Source organism: Magallana gigas, chromosome 8, assembly GCF_963853765.1.
Source record: "Magallana gigas chromosome 8, xbMagGiga1.1, whole genome shotgun sequence".
Classification (NCBI taxonomy): Eukaryota; Metazoa; Mollusca; class Bivalvia; order Ostreida; family Ostreidae; genus Magallana; species Magallana gigas.
In genome coordinates this window covers 42,206,776-42,229,269 of record NC_088860.1, presented here as the reverse complement: position 1 = coordinate 42,229,269, position 22,494 = coordinate 42,206,776, and the positions used below count along the sequence as shown (strand labels likewise).

Sequence of the window (22,494 nt, the reverse complement as noted above, 5' to 3'; positions counted from 1 at the left end):
ACTATTCATGTCGTTGTTGGTTGCCTTTGTAAGCCTTTGTAGGCAATATGTCTTATGATTGTAATTCTTATTCTCCAATGAAAAAAAATCAAACATTTTACTGATATTTTAGGGGTATTTTACCGATATATCTGATATCTTACTTTAAAAAATAACTTATTTCAAAATTTTAAAATTGTTAAAAATACTTAACGTTATGTTTTAAAACAAAATTTATATTTTGACATTTATTCAATATTTTTAACATTAGGTAAGTGCTCAACCTCCTCCTCCTCCAGGTCTAAAGCCAGGAAGATGCCCTGTTGATAACACTGCAACAGTATGTGACTGCCGACCGGAGTATATCACGTGTAATCACGACATTCTGTGTCCCGGAGGTAAAATACTAATAGAGCAAAACAATTGATATTTAAAAATGATAAAAAAAAGTAGGTTAAAATAGACTTTTATATCAAATAGATAACCTTATATTTCCAGTGAAGAAAGTTTAAATAAATTTACAATTACAATGTATAACAATGATAAAAGGTATTCATTGTTCATTGTTAAAATAAAAAAAATATATGATATATTGCCAATTGATTTTGATTTGTTTCAAAATATCTACATGCACCTATGAAGTATTTTTTTTCAAATATTTCAAAGAACATATTTCAAATTTTTGTTGTTGTTTCTATAAAGAAACTTGACATTAAGAGCTATATATAAAATTTTATATAATTGATTTATTTAACTTTTAATCATGAAGTTTTTTTAATTGAAACATTTACACTTAATATCATTTATTGCTCCCTGAATCTATTGATCTATGATGATAGAAAACATTATTTTGTTATTGAAAACAGATTTATTCATGAATAAGGTTATATAATTTGGAAAAAAAGTTTCATTGTGACTACTTAAAATAACTAATTTTGAATATCATTATTTCGTAATATGACTCATTGTTCTTTCTTTAAAACAAAATAAGGAGAACAACTATTTATCTGTTTATAGCAATTTTTAACGAAGAAGAGTCAAATTGAATGTCTCAAACATCAGAAAAAATCACTTGAAAAATACCCCTAGCCATTTTTGTGATATTTTTAGTATGTTGCGAGTGAGATATAATGCTTTACAAAAAATATAAACGTTTGATTGCAGGATCCTACGAAAGCCGAGAAGGATCATTCGAGATTAGAGATTCAAAATACGAGATTCGAAATACGAGATTCAAGATTCGAAATTCGAGATTCAATATCTAATTAACCAATCAAATCAAGGATCTGAAAACACGTATCCTAGCGACATCAAACTGTTCTAAATAAAGATTATTAGTACATGCTCTTATATACAAATAAATGCTATGTTCACTTCTCCCTAGCTAACTAAATAATTGTTTGTATTTATTTTTACACAGAATATTCAAGTGGACTAGTAATAATGCAGTGTGTTTCGCAGATCTAAGTGATTTTGTTTGCCATTGTGCATTTCCACCTGATGCGTTTGAACCCTGGGGTATTTCACCACCAATAGTTTAAACCCCGGCTTTATTCACCCTTTTTGTGTAAAAATGCCGTTATGGTAGAGAGCTTCATAAGCGGAGCCAATTCTTTTTCGGTAGGGCGGCCCTAGGCCAATTTTCAATAATTCTACTAAGTATATTAAGCTTCAATTTTCCCGAGGAAAGTCCAGAACCCCGGCTTTATTCACCCTTTTTGTGTAAAAATGCCGTTATGGTAGAGAGCTTCATAAGTGGAGCCAATTCTTTTTCGGTAGGGCGGCCCTAGGCCAATTTTCAATAATTCTACTAAGTATATTAAGCTTCAATTTTCCCGAGGAAAGTCCAGACCCCCTGACCCCCTCCTTTATAGACCCCCTCCGCGCATGAAGATTAGTATCTAAAATATGTTTTAATCTAAATATAAATAATCAGTCCAGGTTTCACCAATAAATATAAGCATTACTTATGTATACAGGCATACACTAGTACTATGATTATAAACTAATCATTGAAATATTATCACATCATACGGAATTATTAATATATACAATTTTTTTCCCTTTTCTTGAGTAAACAACCTCTTATGAGTCTTAATTTTGGCATTGTTTTCAATATAGCAGGATACATATTCTGTACAATTAAAGGTAGGGATAATAGGGTGCCAATTTGTTCACATTGCCGATTTCTTGTGCAGAGAACAGTAAAATTTAAAAAATTTGATTGTGCATGAATTTTTCAAAATCTATTGTTGTAGTTTGTTATACATCATTCATTGATATACCAACAAGAAAGAATAGAAGGTATAGACAGGCATATGTATCACACCCAAGTTGAGTGTCCCTGTAGTTTCCTACTCCCCTCTCCCCCAACGCATCAAAATTGACAATTATTGCATATAAATCATACAAAAGTTTACTTTGTATGTAAGTAACTCTCTAAAGATGTAAATAAGCACTGCAAAGATGTGTGTACTTAATATACTACTACATTACACTTAGCCAGATAAAATGTAATCAGGGTGAAGCTACAAGGGGCGGGAAGTGGAAATTTACCAATTTGTCGCCATACACACAGAACACCAAATAAAGAAACTGTGTGTGGTGTGGGGAATGCATAGAAGATGGCGGCAAATTATCTCAAATAACCAGTGCGGAAACCAACAAATAGGCTGTTATTTGTTACCTATCCTGCAAATACATTGATAAAAAATGTTATCGTCACATAACATAGCCGATTAAGTTAATGTTTACATATTATGGTCAACGTACATGTAATTCTAATGTACATGGAGGCGGAGGTATCAGGCGGGGATCCAGAAAAATTATTTCCAAAAATGATCGGTTGAATTACATTTATTTAAATGCTTTGAAAATTGTTTTTAACTATCGTGCGGGTCAAAATGCATGATAGAAGCTATGTACAGTGTAATTGGAAACTTTCATTTTATATCAATATGTAGTAATACCTATAACAAATGAGAGTATAGCCCAACTGCCACAAACAATACATGTCTTTTACCGGCACCACCCCCTCCCCATAAAAAAATGAAACAATTGTCGTTTTATTTGCTAAACACGTGTGTGGTTCAAGATTTTCCTAAAGGACATACCCGATTAGAATTGAAAAATGAGTCGTTTAAAACTAATTTTGTCAATTTTTTTTAGATTCATTTAGTTATATTTTGGTCCATTTGGGTAAATAGATGCACCAGCGCAGCTCTAATTAAAATATAATCAGGCCATAAATTCGATATATTTTCAAAAATTAATAGCTTTAAAACCAGTGGATAAAAAAAGAAAGTCGAACTCGATGAGTGCTTATACCTGTGTTGAATGAATGGTACAGTAGGAGATGCGCAAAAAAGTCCCGTCTACTTTTTCCTACCCTATATTTATTGCAACATTAAATCCGATTATAAGAGTCAAATTTAATCAAGTACGGATACATATATATATATATATATATATATATATATATATATATATATATATATATATATATATGTTTATCAAAAGTAAAACTACTCATAATTTATCTATAGTGCATCGTTATGGAGCTACACAGAAAGTTTGAAATTTAATTGCCGAGCCAAATAAAAAAAAAAGCCTGGAAAACGAAGAGAGAACGAAGTGGGGACAGAATAACTGACAAATTAAATTAGGACTATATAGCCCCCCCCCCCCCCCCACCCGAAATTCATATACTGAAAACAGATTATTGAGTACAACATACAAACACAATTTAAAGAAAATTCCATGGTTTTTTTTATCATTTTCGCTAGCTAATGTAAGAAATCACAATTACCCCAAACCCTTCCACGGAAAAGGAAATGCTAGGTGATGAGAGAGAGAGAGAGAGAGAGAGAGAGAGAGAGAGAGAGAGAGAGAGAGAGAGAGAGAGAGTGCGCTAACACCGTTCAAATTAAAGCTTGCTAGTTGGTCTGCCTTACCCTAGCCACCTCCTCTCTTTTCTCCTTTGAGTGGCTTAAATGTCTGTATATGCTTGTATCAAATCAAACAATTTCAAATTCTAAATCAAAATTGAATATGACACTACAAACTTCTCTCTCTCTCTCTCTCTCTCTCTCTCTCTCTCTCTCTCTCTCTCTCTCTCTCATATCGACAATGACATGGATACCCTACGATACACTATTCCTATCTGGATTGTTGTCGTTGAGGTTGTAAATCATTATATCTCCTATGGTTTAAAACTTTATCATAACCTATATTTTGACATGTTGATTATTTCATTGAATTTCGTTTCATATCTAAAACCACATTCAGTTTTAATTATTTAGATCAAACATATCTTTTTTCGCGAGCCGATTTTTACACAGTTGGGGCGAATACACTACGGGTTAAAATGGTTCGGGGGAAAAATACATACAGGACAAACAAAATCACATAGATTCGCAAAGCCAACAGTGTTATCACTAATTTAATTGTTTATATTGTGTGGGGTAAATTCATCAATGTTAATTTAACCATTTTATAACCATTACATAAGAGCCTTTAAGACATTTATTTGTAGGAAAGAACATGTACGAATGATCTTTATTTAGAACAGTTTGATGTTGCCAGGATACAGGTTTCAGATCCATGATTTGATTGGTTAATTTAGATATTGAATCTCGAATTTCGAATCTTGAATCTCGTATTTCGAATCTCGTATTTTGAATCTCGAATCTCGAATGATCCTTCTCGGCCTTCGTAGGATCCAAAATCCTTAAAATACTGCAGAATATAGAAACACCGAACTTAAAAAAAATAGAATTGTAAAAAAAACCAAATACATTGTTTTTTGACAATATTAAATAAATTTTGAAGCAAATTAATAAAAAATGTTTTGGACTTATTTAGTTCCAGGTCTTCTTCTGTCTTAATTGCATTTTATCTTTTAAATAAAAATATAGCCGTTGTAGTTATTTTACACTCAAAGCAAGTTTTGTGCAACGAACAGTTTGGTTTCAGACTAAACAAACAGATTGTATACTGTGGTTTCGTCAATATTCGTTGAATACCAATTTTTGTGAATTTCGTTGATCAACGAAATTAGATGTTCAATGAAGTTCAATTTCAATTAACATTTTGTAATGATAAATCATTTGCCACGAAATTACGTATCCTTGAAACTGTGATTTTCAGAAAATCCCCGAAAATTGATACCCACGAAAATTCATGAAACCACAGTATTACTTAAACTCTTCAATAATGTCATCTTTGAATGTTTTTTACTAAATTCCAGGATGATGATTGTGATAAATTAAGAGGCTGCACTTCCCGTTGCATGTATGTTGCTCAGAAGTCTTGTTCTTGGGGGTGTGGTTGTAGAACAAGATGTACGGATCCAGTTTATGCCACGGCACCAGGTAGTAAAATGTTATATTAATATTATACAGGCTTTAAAATAACTAAACTGTTAAATGTTCCTGCCATTTAAAATAAAATGAATACTTTAGTAATTCTCATAATTCGTTGATGTCAAGATGCTTAAGACTACTTGCAGAAAATATTCAAATGTTATTTATAATAAAAAAGAAATATACGCGTTCATTGCACAAGCTTTAAGGAAAAATGATCGTGGGGTCGGTACGGTTAAGGTTGTTTCTTATGGCTAAGGGCGTTAAAAAGGTCATAAGTTTGGTTTCTTTCCCCGGTTGAGTTGGTTTGTTCAATCTGCACACTATACATTGAATGTAAACAAAAGAAACTTAAGAAGGTTAGTGAACAAAAAATGTACACAGGCTTCTCTTTGTCAAAACATTTTTGAAATAGTATTCCCGTTTTTCAAAGCGAACATAACCATGGCTGTCTCAACTGTCTGTCTTGGGCAAATGTTAATGAGGGTCAAAATAACACGGTACCCTTTTATGTAAAGTTTGTTTTGTAAACAATATTTTATACCATCTTTCCATCGAACTATTGCTTAAGTGCACTGGAAATTACTGCAATGCCTATTATTATACACATAATTACTAACAATGAAAAGCGTACATTAAGGTTGATAATAAATCTCGGGCCAAGCAGCTGTGACTGTCACATGCATAATTATGATCAATTCTTTTTCAGATTGTAAATACAATGGAAGGACTTACAGACCAGGTGAACATTTTGAAAGTTTTAACGGATGCGGCGAGTGTATGTGTGATTCAACAGGTTTTGTGAATTGCCTCGACGTACTTTGTGATGACCGTAAGTTGAAACTAATATTGTCAGATAGGCTATGAATAAATACAAGATATCATATTCCCAAAAAAACGTAAGAAAAGTTTACTTATAAACAAGTAATGGAAAGAAAGCAAAATATGATCTATAAAAACATTTAGAAGTTGACAGCAAGCATATTTTCTTAATTTTATTTATATTGTTTACAGAGCATCCTGTGTGAGAGGAGACATTGTGACTATCACTGAAAGAACCCTTTTGTCATATTTTAGAATTCAAAAAAATGATAATGTATAGACACTATGGTTGATTAATTGTACACAATATATGTTTTTTGTTTAGTAAACACAATAGCTACGGAGGCAAGAATTTTTTATTAACAATTTTAATATTCAGGTAGTTGTATAAAATTATGTTCAATAAATTTAAGGAGATTTGCACATGAAATGCTATTAATATCAATCATCCGAAAACAGCTTTGATATAAAGATGGGGACCTAAGATGTCCATTTATTATTTTTTAAATATTAGGCCCCAAACAGAAATATAAAACCTAAAATCAGTGCTAAATTTTCTCATGAACATTAATTATTTGAAAAAATCAAACAAATATCTATAGTTTGAACTATTATTTAGTTATGATTTCAATACAGTGTGAGGTTGAAAACATATAATGACTCTAAAATTAATATCCAAGACAAAGTTTCAAAAACCTTGCTATACTGATGGTTTCAAAATCTAGTACATAATGAATACACCAGCAAATGTAAAGATTGTCACAAAAATTTGGAGTAATCTGGTTCTCCAAATTTTTGTGACAATCTTTACATTTCATTTGACTTAGTATGAAATTGAACACATGTAGTTACTATATAGATAACATTTCGGAGTAATCAAATTATAACGCAAATAACAAAAATAATGCATTGTTTTACTTTTATATGAGACATAAAATTAATGTCTATTTGTATGCAACTGCCGCTATAGCAGCGTTATGTCTATTGCGACACAATTGCCATGTAAAATAAAGAAAAAAAAATTGAATCGATATTTATCCAAGGATGCATACATTGTAATATCACAAATTATAGCATTTAAGTTCTCAAGAAGGTTTTTAAACATTTCTTTTTCAATAATTCTATATAAAACTTTGAACCTCTCTTTGGGTCCCAGTTCTAGTCCCAGTATTTGACCGGGGGGGGAGGGGGGCAAGCTTTAATAATTAAGAGTATAAATTATTTAAAGATCCGTGTATAGTAATCTCACAAACTGTAGCATTGTAACACTTTTGAGTAAGATTTTTAACATGTTCCCTACATATTTCTATGTTAAACTTTGAACCCCGCCTAGGGCTCCAGTTTTGGTCCGGGGTCACAATTTTTATAATTTAGAATATTCATTATATACATATAAGCTTTTGTGTAAATATAGGCATTTTGTGCAGTGGTTTTTGAAAGGAAATTTTTTAAAGACATTATCCTACTCTCACTGCTTTGCAGTTATCTACCTTTTAATACTGATTTAGTCCTTTATTTAAAAAAAAATAGAATTTTCTCTTGATAACCATGCGTTGTATTAATTTGGTGAAATTTGACCCAGTGGTTTTAGAGAGGTCTAAAATGTAAAAAGTTTAAAAACGGACAGACAGACGGATAATGAACAACGTGTAATCAGAAAAAACTCGATTGGGCCTTTGGTTCAGGTCATTAAGCTCAAAATAGACTAAAAAAAAGACAAAAAGGGCTAGGAAAACGTTAACTTAAATGTGCAACAATTGAAGAAAAATTAAATGTAGTAAAAGTATTGTTAATTGTTGATTTAAACATGTTTAATAATCTAAATATATTACGTTAATGGATTAGACAGAAGCAATGCCTGTTTAAGCCTTCTTTATAAAGAATTCTTATTACCATGCTGGTAATTATGTTAGTAAAGACAATGTTATATTTATAAGCATTAGATTTCATTTCGTTTTTCTTTTATATCCCAATTAAAGCCTGACACAAGAAAGTGCCAACCGTTTACTATGTAAATTTACAACAATAAAAAAAACTTTATCAGAGTTATATTTTGCTACGCTCTACCTTTTAAAAGAAAGCATCATTCTATGTGATAAAATGTTTCCTTCATTTGTATCTGTGCAAAACTTATATTCCCAAAGTGATTTATTATTTAAGACAAAACGAAGGCGATATCGAATTACTCCCTTTAAAAGATATGAAAATGTCCATGAAACTTATGTATTAGATATATAAGCCCGTCTTATGATATCGCGGTAGTTAAATCATTTTGTGGAAAAATCTATCAATACTGAAATATAACCAAAAACTAATGTTATTAGAGGATTCCTCTATCATATACCTCAGTGGTGTTTAGCGTGCCTCTGTTTACTATGTCTAAAAATATCCCGACGTCAAATGTCAATTTCAGCGCGTGTGCTGTCTATAGTTTAAAATTTAAATTCTTCAGAAATATTTTTGTACAAGTTAAACAACTCTGAGTTTAGTATATCCGGTAATCCTTTTTGGTACAAGTTAACTACAACGTATATCTGGTCAATCACTCACTTCCTGTCAGCCTTACTGACCAGTCCGGACTCACTTTGTCTATCGTCTTCAATCTGGTTAGATGCGTGCCTCGAGCCACTAAGTAAGTCTTTTTTATTGAAGTAATTGCTTAAATCTGTCAGTATTTAATTGTATTTTTGAAGTTTAGTTACAGATGACAATTTTATTATGCAGATAAAACATTCTCAAAAGTATGGCACGCCATTATGGTCTTTAAAGTAATTTACATATTTTTTCTATGTATGAAGTAAGGTTCTATATTTTCCTATTTAGTAATTTGTTATTTCTATTTGTTGTAGTTTTTTTAGCTCACCTGAACCGAAGGTTCAAGTGAGCTTTTCTGATCACCCGTTGTCCGTCGTCCGTCCGTCCGTCCGTCCGTCCGTCTGTCTGTCTGTCCGTCCGTCTGTAAACTTTTCACATTTTCAACTTCTTCTCAAAAACCACTGGGCCAAATTTAACCAAATTTGGTACAAAGCATCCTTATGGAAAGGGGGTTATAAATTGTAAAAAAAAAAGGGCACAGCCCTTTTCAAAAGGGAGATAATTGCGAAACAGTAAGTATAGGGTGCATGTCTTTAAAAATCTTCTTCTCAAGAACCACTGCACCAGAAATGCCAATATTTACACAAAAGCTTGTATATATAGTGAAGATTCTAAATTGTAACAATCGTGACCCTCGGACCAAAACTGGGGCCCCAGGCGGGGTTCAAAGTTTAACATAGATATACCTTAGGAAAATGTTTAAAAAATCTTCTTCTCAAGAACCACTGCACCAGAAATGCCAATATTTACACAAAAGCTTGTATGTATAATGAAGATTCTAAATTGTAGAAATCGTGACCCTCAAATCAAAACTGCAGCCCCAGGCGGGGTTCAAAGTTTAACATAGAACTACATATGAAAAATGTTTAAAAATTTTCTTCTCAAAAACCACTTCACCAAAAATGCCAATACATACACAAACGGTTGTATATATAGTGAAGATTGTAAAAATCGTGACCCCTGAATAAAAAGTGGGGCCCCAGTAGGGGTTTAGATTTTAACATATATAGGAAAATGTTTTAAAATCTTCTTCTCAAGAACTATAGTGCAACTGTTTGGGATATTACTATGCATACATGTACATCCTTAAATAATGTAGATTCAAAAAATTGTAACTCCCGGACAATTGATGGGCACCAAGAGGGGTTCAAAATTTAAACATTTTAAAAAACATAAAGGAAAAGTTTAAAAATTTTCTTCTCAAGAACTACAATGTTTTAGTTTGTGGAATTTCTATGCCTTCGCTCATGTAGATTCCTAATTGGTAAAATCGTGACCCCCGGACCAATACTGGGGCCCCAAGATGGGGTCAAAGTTTATTATAGAAATATAAAGGTAACGTTAAAATATCTTCTTCTCGAGAACTACAATGCCTCAATTTGTGAGATTACTATCATGCATACAACCTTGGATAATGAAGGTTCGACAGTTTTAAAATAGTGACCCCTGGACTAATACTAGGGACCCAAGATGGGTTTAAAGTTAAATGTAGAAGTACCGGTATATATGGAAAATGTTTTAAAAATCTTCTTTTCGAGAACTACAATGCATCAATTTGTCAGATAACTACGTAAGCACCCTCAAATAGTGTAGATTCGAAATTATAAAAGCTGTGACCTCAATCTAATACTGGGGCCCCAAGAGGTGTTCAAAGTTTAGCATAGAAATATAGAGGGAAAATGTTGAAAAATCTTTTTCTAGGGAACTATAATGCTTCAGCTTGTGAGATAACTATGCAAGCATCCTTAAATAATGTAGATTCCAAATAATTAAAACTTTAGCCCTGGACTAATACTGTGGCCCCAAGAGGGGTTCAAAGTTTAACATAGAAAGATATATTGAAAATGTTTTTAAAAAGTTTTTCTCGAGAACTATAATGCTACAGTTTGTGAGATTATTATGCAAGGATCCTCAAATTGTGTAAACTCTAATGTAGTGGAACCAAGAGTTATCTTTCTTGATGTTCTGTACAGTCTGAGAGTTATTTCTCTTGAAGTGGAACTCTGCTACGTTCAGTTTTTCAGGTTGTGTACGTGCGGTCCTACCGCAGTGGTACACATTTTCATTCCTATGTTACTGTTTATGTTGTTCAAGCCAACCATAAACCTCGGACCATACTGTGGAATCATTAAAATTCGTTGGGGCCAATTTTCGTGGATTGCTACAATTTTACAGGTTCGTTGGGACGTAATTTTGTGTATTCTCGGATACTTACAAAAGGAAATATGACTTTACAGTCCTAATTTCTTTATTCGTGGAGGATGTTAATTCGTGGGTGAGGGGTAGCCACGAATTCCACGAAAATTGAGCCACCACGAAATCTAATGATTCCACAGTAACTGGGTCCCCAGAAAGGGGTTCAATGTTTAAAATAGAAAAAGCATATGCTACGAAATGTAATGTTACAAGGAACTGCTGTTCAGGTGAGCGATGTGGCCCATGGGCCTCTTGTTACCAATATTATTCACGACGGCAACGTTTTCCACACAAAATAAACTATGAAACCCGTGTGACTTTTGTTTGCGTTGTGCGTTGTGCAAGGTTAGCTATCTGCCTGCACCAGGCAGAATAGTAAAAAATTAGTGAATTCGTTTGGCATGTCTGCTGCGGATCGACGGATACGGAAACTCACACCCAAAGGCCTCGTCATGTTCAACGAGCAGTGTGAAAAACTGAAAAGAAAAACCGATGAAACCTGGGCGGAAGTGGAGGATGCTCTTGTAACATCTGGAACATGCGCAAAGGACTTCCACAAAATAAGAGAAGTAGAACGTTTAATTTCTGTGAAATTCAAAGATTTCTGTATCGCTAGTGAAGACTATAAGAAATATCTACTTTCTCAAAATACAGAGGAGGCGGTCAACTTGTTAAATGAATTAGAAGTTTCAATGAACAAATGTTTTTCAATTGTAAAAAGAACAAGTGATGATTTGAAGGAAACCAAATTTGAACTCCTTGAAACACTAAGTCATGTGTCGTCTAATGTATCAAGTTTTCAAAGAGCTAAAGCGCAAGCTGAAAGGGCGAAACTAGAACTGATCAAGAAAGAAGGTGAGCTTTTAAAACAAAAAACTGATATCGAAGCAAAAATTAGTATCGTCAGACAGGAGAAAGAAATCATCTCAGCAGAAGCGGACTTCACAGAAGAAGAAAAGATTGATCTTCCGATCTACTCAAGGGAACAGATGACGAGTTCGTTTATCCTCAAACACGACCATAACCCATCAAATACCGAGGATGGCCACATTCAACAAAATCAACGATATTTTGAACAGAATCCACCTATCAGTGTTCAACATCCAGAGGCGGATGACCAACATCAGGGATATCTAAATGCAGTTAATCAAGGTTGTGTTCCTTCAATTCCAATTCATCAAATGCATCAATTGTGTGCGCCTTCTAATTCAGTGAATCCAGTTTGTTCTACCTCGATTTCAGTGCCTCAAGTCTGTGCTTCTCAAAATTCAGTGTCTCAAGTGAATGTCCCTCTAAATTCAGTGTCTCAAGTGAGTGTTCCTTCAAATTCAGTGCCTCAGATGCGTGTTCCAAATTCAGTTGATCAACGGAGTGCTCCATTGAATGCAGCTTCTCAAGTGTTCGTTCCCTCGAATTCAATGCGTCAAGTTTGTGTTACTACAAATTCATTGCCTCATGTAATTACCGCTCCAAATCTAGTACCACCACGGACCGACAACACTTCGACAATGGCCGACTTTTCAAAGTTTTTGCTACGCAAAGATTTTCTACTCACAAGATTCGCAAACTTTGATGATCGTCCAGAAAATTTCAATTCTTGGAGTTCTTCATCCCGGAGTGTTACACTAGAACTTGGTGTCACAGAGTTTGAGGAAATGGATTTACTTGTAAAATGGTTGGGTCCAGAGTCCTCAAAGTTTGCACGCACACTGCGCTCCGCAAACACCCACAATCCTAGCCTAGGTGTAAAGCGTATTTGGGATAGACTGAACGATAAATATGGGAGACCTGAGATGGTGGAACATGCTCTAAAACAGAAACTACACTCGTTTCCAACCCTCACAAATAAAGATCATGCCAAATTGTATGATCTCGTGGACATTCTCACCGAAATTGAATCGGCGATGACTTATCCAAAATACAAAATTTGTCTGAGCTACTTCAATTCATCTACTGGAGTACTACCCATAGTTGCCAAACTACCCATATCTCTACAAGACAAGTGGACCTCTCAAGCAGCTGGATATAAAAAACGGAATGATGTAGCATTCCCTCCATTTTCCTTTTTTGTCGAGTTCATCCGTGAAATGTGTGAAATCCGTAACGATCCTGGACTTGTATGTCAACCGTCCACAAACACAAACATGGCATACAGCAAACCTAGACCTACTGGCGCAGTCACTTCTCGTAAAGTTGAAATTGTATCATCAACTCCGTCAACACGTTGTCCCATACACAATGCTGGACATTCTTTGAACGAATGCCGTGGCTTCAAAGGAAAATCACTACGTGGGCGTCAAAACATTCTACGTGATAAGAAATTATGTTTCCGATGTTGTGCCTCACAAAGTCATGTGTCCAAAAATTGTACAGCGGACATTAAATGTGATATTTGTGATAATCCTTATCATGTCACAGCGATGCACATTGATCGTCGTCCTTCAAAACCCGAATCCCCTACGCCAGTCTCAACAGCGAAAACTGCCTTAAGCAATGGTGGGGAGTATGAAGAAGGAAAACATGGGAGTCGTTCTTGCGGGAAGATCGTATTAGTGGACGTGTTTTGTCAATCAAATCATGCGAAAGTTATCCGTGTTTATGCGAAAATCGATGACCAGAGCAACCGGACGTTGGTGTCCCCTTATTTGATAGATCGACTCGGAGTTACAGGAGACAGTTACACTCTTACGTCATGCTCCGGTGTAACGACAGTCGCTGGACGCCGTGTGAACGGATTATGTGTCAAAGCCTTGGATGGTACAACTACATTCAACTTACCGGAAGTCATTGAATGTGATTCTATTCCTAGTGAGCATCTTGAAATACCTACTCCCAAAGTCGCTCAATCACAACCGCATCTACAATGCATTGCACCTTTCATACCACCCCTAGATCGCAATGTGAATGTTGAACTGCTCATAGGACGTGACTTACCCGATGTACAATCGATTTCAAACAGGTGGTAAAATTTCTCTTCTGGATGAAAAGTTTTACGCCTGTCATTGAACAATAGCATTGCAAAAGGTAACGCCCACCGATCCCGAAGAAAGCAAGACTGATTGACTGTGTTCACCCACTGGAACGTTTTCAATACAGAAACTCCTGTAATACATTTTCACACACACACGCACGCACGCACGTGCGCGTTCGTGTGTGTGTGTGTTTAAGACCATTCTCAAAAACATGAACAAGTGCACGTTTTCGAAGTTAATGAAAAAATTGATAATAACAAGTCTAAATAAACAATTCTTAGGTTTCATTTGTTTCTTTTTTAATTTTCAGTGCACTTTTATGAAAAATATGGATATACCTGTACATGTACACGAATTACACATTCAAATTGCATTGTCATACATTGAGATATCCTGTTTGTCGGTAAAACTGCCTGATATCATTCGATGAAATTTCCTTCAAGGCTTGTGTTATGGCAAGTTTTAGACTTACTTGTAAATATGGTAAGTATTTTTCTTGCGACAATATTTTTTTTAGTTTAAGAAAACAATTTTCAACTGGGTTAAAATCAGGCGAATATACAGGTAGAAATCCGTACTGCACACCCTGCATTCCGAAATAATGACGAAGAACTCTTTCTGAATTGTTTCTGTGTATCGGGCAATTATCGACGACAACAAAATCTCCTGGAATGAGAACTGCTCTGCCATACTCGTCTTGATTCTGAGCCGCTTCTTCCCAAAAATTTAAATATGTATACATATTTGAAGAGCCATCGACAAAATTGTAATAAAGCACGCAGTCTTTCCCTATTAATAAATTTAATGTTAAGTTTCTGTCTTTTACAAACCTGCCTATTTCAACACACGGTTCCCCCCTCCGAGAGTGACCGTATGTGCGATTTGCGTTTGTAAGTTTGAAACCACTTTCGTCCATAAATTTAATTTGTCGTGTGGTTTTTGTTTGGCAAAAGTCGATGTAAGCTTGACTGTAAATCATATTATCATTTGTAAACCTTTCAATGCGAGAGTACTTTAGCCTTTTGTATGTAAATTTTAGGTTTTTCAATATACAACGGTTTATAGTTGGTAGAGATACCTCTCCAGACACGGGGGAATATCTTCTTAGTTTTTCTTGAATTTCTTTGCATGACATGGACGGAGTTTCTCGCTTTAAACATTCAATAAATCTTTGGTCTGGTTCCGTAAGTTTACGTGGTCCGCTTTTGTTTCGCATTTTTTCGGTGCATGTTCCGTGCTCAACAAAACGTCGCCAGATTTTATTTACCGTTTTCACCGAAACTTTAAATTTTTTTGCAGTGGCACTTAGTGCTCCCCAGGGTACCTTACCACTTGCACTGTCACATCCACGGTCAATTAAATCCTGAATTAGCAAAGATCTAAAGTCAGTACTTAGTCCAATGCCTTGCTGGTACTCTCTTCCATACATGTTCCTTTTCGTGCACATAGTGTGATATTTAAAATGTTCACCAAAGAAATAAAAAAATGATATATCAACCAGTTGGTACCAACTGTAAAATTAATATCCAATGTTGTCCAAATTCTGAGTAAATCTCAGATTCTTCTGGTACATGTAGTTATCGTGAATTACAAAGAAACCTAAATTTAAATAACAATATACATGTAGCAACCCCCTATTTTTGGTTAATGGTTTGTCCTATTTTGACTTTTGTTCATGAACTACAATCGATTTCAAACAGGTGGTAAAATTTCTATTCTGGATGAAAAGTTTTACGCCTGTCATTGAACAATAGCATTGCAAAAGGTAACGCGCACCGATCCCGAAGAAAGCAAAAACGATTGACTGTGTTCACCCACTAGAACGTATAAGAAACTGAAGACGTTTTCTAGTCCACATTGAGAGGAAGCCAGAGTGCCCGGAGAAAACCCACGTGTCCGAGCGGGCGACCACCATACCCTCTTACGTACAACCACTACTGATCACGGGGATCGTACTCGGATCGCAGCGGTGAGATGTGAATGCGCTTACAACAGCACTACCCGGACATTATATCTTTTCCCATAAGTCATTTTTAAATTAATATGTAATTGCGCTTCCTTAATTTGTTGTTGATAAATTATTCAATTTGATAAAATTAAGAAAAAAACGGAATCCCCTTAAAATAAGGAAAAATCTTGGCAAAAGTAAAATTCAAAGTCGTACATTTTATTTATAGACATTGCATTTTGAACAAAGCAAATATTTTACATTTAAGTAAAATAGGTGATTAACGTAAAACTTGCAATTTTAAAAGCAATCTTTTGTAGCCATTACGAGAGATAGAGAGAGAGAGAGAGAGAGAGAGAGAGAGAGAGAGAGAGAGAGAGAATTTTGAAATGAAATATAACTCGAATCAACGGATTCTTCTTTTAATCCAATTCATTTTACATATATATATTGTATTAGTTAACATTTTAAAGGAAAACTGAATAAAACAAAATTCGTATAATAAATAAGTTAACTACCTGTTAGTTTATTGAAATTAAATATCTACACTAAGTGTCTTACATGATTCACACACGTCTTTTTTTATTTTTAATCAACCATAAAGTAATAACGGAAAATATCGAAGTCTTAAATTAAGTTTTCTTTTCTTCAGGGGGAGATCATCTCGATCGGTCACGTGGCTGACGGGATTTTTGGTGCAATTATGACATTGAGACGTAAATCGAATTTTGTATATGAATTTCTTAAGGTGGAAGGCTACATCGTCACAACATGTCTGACATCCGTTCGAAACGCCATTTTGTTCCGGATTATTAATATTGTGTCGTGGTACAAAATAGCTATACACCGTTAAATTGAACTCTTCTAACGAGGGAGATGATATAGAAATAAAGTCACCAAAACGCTTATATGTATGTCAATTTTCTTCCTGTTTAAAGCTTTCAACTAACATTGATTATCAGCTGTTTTGTACGGAAAACGTGGAATTTAAATAATTTACTGTTTCACCGCTATTGGCAATACATTTTAGTCATGTCATCTGCAACAGACGATCATACATTTGTGACGGATTATCGGTATAGGTAAGCAGATATCATATTTTCACTTAAACTATATACATGTATGTATGATGAATATAAAACAAAAGTACCGTAAGTACGATCTCTTGAATTGATCCCAGTTTCCCAAATGTAAAACATTTGCAGTAAACGACTTGCTTTGAAACTTAGACATTAAACTTATGTATTTTTATTTAAATAGAAAAAGCTAGGTACATGTAGCAATAGCAGTGGAAGCCCGTATTTGCAAGCCAATTGAGATAGGGACAGAATTCTTAACAGGAGCATGTTTTTCATTTCCACACATACATGTTTATCATTATGGACATCTAATGTATGTATTAATATGCGTATGGTTGTTGTTTATAATTGCTATTGTATATAAAAAAGTAAAAAGCAATTTTACTACTAATATTTTGTTTTGAATAGTTAGTATATATAAGGTGTTCATCAAAAATATAACTTTTCATCTTCAAATATTATCATAAGCACTACAAATCTTATATATTCAAATTCAGCATAGACTTGCCCCCCCCCCCCTTTTTTTTTCTTCGTTAATTTTATTAATTAAAAAATGGTCCCAAGATATTTGAGACCATGTAAAATAAAGAAAGACAACTCTTAAACAGGATCTTTCATAATAATTCAGTATTTTCTTTAATTTTTCAATTTCATTCAATTTCACTCAATTTCTTTTTTTCATCCTATTAACCAACGAATAATGTTTATATTTTCAGATTTTTGAGGGATTTTGTCCAGCAGTTTGCCTTAAAAGAATTTTTTTATATTTAAGTTTCATATTTATGTGGATTCCAATAAAAATCATACAAACTTCATTCACGATGATTTTGTCTTTTATTTCTAACTTTAATGACATTTCACTTTCATAAGAATTTTAAAACAGAAATGTTTAAAAAATTGATAAATAAGGGGTTATATGGAACCAGACTGATATTTTAAAATTTCTCTAGAAAATAGAGTATTGTATTTTGAGGTCTATTATTGTTGAATATTGTGGCGAGTATTAGTAACAAATGCATGCAACAAAAATCTCCTACACTTATTTGGTGTAGAGATCCACCTTAACGTTTTTGATTTTACGACAATACGGAAATCTTTATTCTATTATTAGTAGTTTCGTCACGCACGAGTGACTTGGCGCGTAGTATAAATAGTTTTTCATGCGTGATTTTGGTCATTGCGACGTTCGTTACAAGATTGTAAGGAGTTGATAGTATCCCTCCCTACCCGCCCTGTACACTGTATTGCACAATTTACATGTTTGTTTATATGGTATGCAATTATTGTATATTATTTGTGTCTAATTGTTATTAAATGCGATCTTGTAACGAACGCACCTAACCTATTTCATTTTGTTGTTGTTTTTTAAATTGGACAAGAAAAGATTTATTTTCGGAGGAGTGAAACGAGGGAAAAAATAATGAGTTTGTGTATTGAACACGTTCCGGTGGGTGAACACAGTCAATCGTTTTTGCTTTTTTCGGGATCGGTGGGCGTTACCTTTTGCAATGCTATTGTTCAATGACAGGCGTAAAACTTTCCATCCAGAAGAGAAATTTTACCACCTGTTTGAAATCGATTGTACATCATGTGCGCGACCAAATTACTGGCAGCCAAGGTCAACCCTTTGCTCAACGTCTTCCACTAGGATGGGTCGTCATTGGTGAAATTTGTATTGGTAAAGTTCATCCTCCAAAGGACGTGAATGTAAACAAAGCGCACATTCTTAATGACGGAAGGTGCACCACCTTTCCAGTGTGTCACAACAATATCAATGTCAAGGACAATGATGACATATTCATACGAACACCATTTGACAACAAGATTGGACCTTCTGTTGAGGACCGCAAGTTTGTAGCTCTTATGGACGCAGAGTTCCACAAAGACACTGATGGTTTTTGGTCCGCACCATTACCTTTCAAGGAGTCAAAACCAGTGATGCCTAACAATTATTCACAGGCCTGGAAACGTGCTTTGATCCTCAACACAAGTTTAAAGAAAGATCATCACAAACGTCAACACTTCTTTGCATTCATGTCAAAAGTCTTAGCTAGTGGGGCAGCAGAAGTTGCTCCTTCCGACATACCTGGGGAATGCTGGTATTTACCCCTTTTTGGGGTGTACAATTCGAAAAAACCGGATCAAATCCGAGGAGTATTCGACTCGTCGGCTGTGTTTCAAGACGTTTCATTGAACAGTGTGTTAATGTCTGGACCAGACTTAACAAACAACCTTGTTGGAATCCTCATGCGTTTCCGTGAAAATGCAATTGCTATCAGTGGTGACATTCAGCAAATGTTTTATGCATTTCGTGTTCATGAGGATCATCGTGATTACCTCAGATTCTTTTGGTACGAGGATAACAACTTTGAAAAACCTTTAATACAATACCGAATGAAAGCTCACGTTTTTGGTAACACACCATCTCCAGCTGTTGCCACCTATGGACTTCGAAAAGCATCATCTGTTGGTGACGATGATGTTCGTAAATTTGTTTACAACAACTTTTACGTCGATGATGGACTGACGTCGCTTGCTACAGAATCAGAAGCAATCAACCTGATGAGAAAAACACAAGCAACACTGAAAAACAACGGAAACATTCGTCTCCACAAAATCGCTTCAAACAGTGTGAATGTGATGAAATCATTTCCTATAGATGACCTAGGAAGCGATTTGAAGGAACTAAATCATTGTGCAGACATATGCAACTTACCTGTACAACACAGTTTAGGAATGCAGTGGGACTTAAACTGTGATACGTTTGTGTTCAAAATCTCTAATGCTGAAACACCTTACACCCGCAGAGGCCTTCTATCGACAATGAACCGTATCTTTGATCCAATGGGATTTATTTCTCCAGTCACTATCAGTGGAAAAATTCTACACCGTGAACTTGTATCTCCTGGATGTCACTGGGATGAACCACTTACGGAGGAACATTTGAGAAGATGGCGAATCTGGATTGATTCATTGATACAATCAACTTTAGAGTTCCCCGAATGATTGTATCCACTTCCATTTCTTTGGCTCATCAAGTGGATGTTCATGTCTTTTCAGACGCGTCAGAACATGCGATAGCTGCGGTGGCATATCTTCAAGTGACAGATGAATTTGGAGAAACTTCTCTTGGATTTCTAATGGGAAAATCTAAACTGGCACCTCTGAAAGGTCACACAATACCGAGACTCGAACTGTGCGCAGCAGTTCTCGCCACAGAGTTAGGAGAAGCAGTTTGTGACTACTTGAAGATTCCTCAAGATCGATTTCATTACTATACTGACAGTAGAATCGTCTTGGGTTACATTTGTAACAAAACCCGTAGAATTTGTGTGTATGTTACAAACCGTGTGGAAAAAATTCACAAAGTCTCGACTCCGTCTCAGTGGTCTTACGTCTCAACTGACAAAAATCCAGCTGATGTTGCAACAAGATATTCACATACAACAATTACCACATCTCTACAGCGCTGGATAACTGGACCCCAATGGTTGAAAAATTCTTCGGATATGATCAAAACTGTCTACCCTCTCATCAATCCTGAAACTGACAAAGAAACCCGTGTGACTTTTGTTTGCGTTGTGCGTTGTGCAAGGTTAGCTATCTGCCTGCACCAGGCAGAATAGTAAAAAATTACGATCTCAGTTGTAATTTGAGTTTTGCTAGAAATAACATCTTGGCGGATTTCTAAGCACACAAGAATTACCCATCAAGTCCTTAGCACGTTTATGGCTGAAGCGACAGCGATAGTCAACGCCCGTCCACTGGTACCTGTATCCACCGACCCTGAAGCACCTTGCGTTTTGTCTCCAGCTGTTTTACTTACTCAAAAAACCGTTGATTCAAACGAGGATTTTAAAAATCTCAGTGTCAGCGAAGTTTATAACATTCAATGGAAATTTGTTCAGTCTCTAGCGGAGAAATTTTGGTGTCGTTGGAAAAATGAATACCTGCAGAGTCTACAAGTGCGACGAAAATGGAAAGACACTCGAGATAACATCCAAGTTGGTGATGTCGTTCTTTTGAAGGACCGTGATGCACATCGCAACCATTGGCCGACAGGACTTGTTGAAAGAGTGTTTCCTAGCAAAGATGGACTTGTGCGCAAACTTGAAGTTCGCGTTATCAAAGATGGACAGTCGCGTATATATGTGCGTCCGATTTCTGAAATTATATTTTTGTGTCATTCCATTTAATGCTTATTGTGTTGTGACAATTTACAAAAACAGTTTCATGAACAACTTTTTGTGAACAGAGTACGGTTTATGCCTTTAAGTGATATTTTCATATCAGACGGGGAGTGTGCTGTCTATAGTTTAAAATTTAAATTCTTCAGAAATATTTTTGTACAAGTTAACCACTCTGAGTTTAGTATATCCGGTAATCCTTTTTGGTACAAGTTAACTACAACGTATATCTGGTCAATCACTCACTTCCTGTCAGCCTTACTGACCAGTCCGGTCTCACTTTGTCTATAGTCTTCAATCTGGTTAGATGCGTGCCTCGAGCCACTAAGTAAGTCTTTTTTATTGAAGTAATTGCTTAAATCTGTCAGTATTTAATTGTATTTTTGAAGTTTAGTTACAGATGACAATTTTATTATGCAGATAAAACATTCTCAAAAGTATGGCACGCCATTATGGTCTAGTAATTTAAGTAATTTACATATTTTTTCTATGTATGAAGTAAGGTTCTATATTTTCCTATTTAGTAATTTGTTATTTCTATTTGTTGTAGTTTTTTTACCAATAGTATTCACGACGGCAACGTTTTCCACACAAAATAAACTATGAAACCCGTGTGACTTTTGTTTGCGTTGTGCGTTGTGCAAGGTTAGCTATCTGCCTGCACCAGGCAGAATAGCGCGTGCTACTATTCGTAAACAGAAATACCGCAATGCCATAGAACCCGCGATATGATAGGAAACTACTGTATATATTGTAGGACCACCTTCATAATAAAGTTTTAAATGAATGCAGAAAAATTATTCGGTAATATATTTGTGCTTCGAATCACTGAGTCACGTGGTTCACACTCAGGTTCATGACACCACGCACCTGAGACGCTCTTTCCCTCGTTCAACTGCCTGTCCCTCGTGTTTTAAATTTTGACTGCAAGCCCCGGACTCACAGGGCTCTCGCTTGCTCTACGACCACTTCTAATAGAAGTATTGCCCCCAGCTGAACGCAGCATGTGTTCTCGACATTTGTATGTTACCCACATGACCCTGCATATGACAATTTGCGTCTAGCGCCTAGTTTGTGGTACGAAAATTGCAACAAACACCCTTATGCACTGAAAATAAACATTGTGACTAATAAGGCCGTTTCTCACCAGCATTGTAACTTACTGGAGATATTCACCATATCTAAAATCAGGAACTGCAAAAACGTGGCACTCTGCTGATGTCGTTACCGGACCCTCTATTGACCATACATCCGTCACTCACATACGGAAAACCATTCATGACAAAAATATAGAAGAACACAAATACATGTATAAACACCATTATATTCAAAACTGAATCAACTTTATTATAG

At 35.2% G+C, this 22,494-nt stretch overlaps 1 protein-coding gene and 1 long non-coding RNA gene across 2 annotated transcripts; both read left to right on the top strand.

The window, feature by feature from the left end:
* Positions 1-16,414: 16,414 nt before the first annotated feature.
* LOC136270798 (uncharacterized) lies at positions 16,415-17,769 on the top strand. The gene is made up of 2 exons (XR_010708658.1): positions 16,415-17,267; positions 17,671-17,769. It is a non-coding gene; the product is annotated as an uncharacterized lncRNA (long non-coding RNA).
* Positions 17,770-18,475: 706 nt separating this feature from the next.
* On the top strand, positions 18,476-19,960 carry LOC136271009 (uncharacterized). Its single transcript, XM_066070073.1, has one exon. The coding sequence runs from the start codon at positions 18,476-18,478 to the stop codon at positions 19,958-19,960; it is 1,485 nt and encodes a 494-aa protein (XP_065926145.1).
* The last annotated feature ends 2,534 nt before the right edge of the window (positions 19,961-22,494 follow it).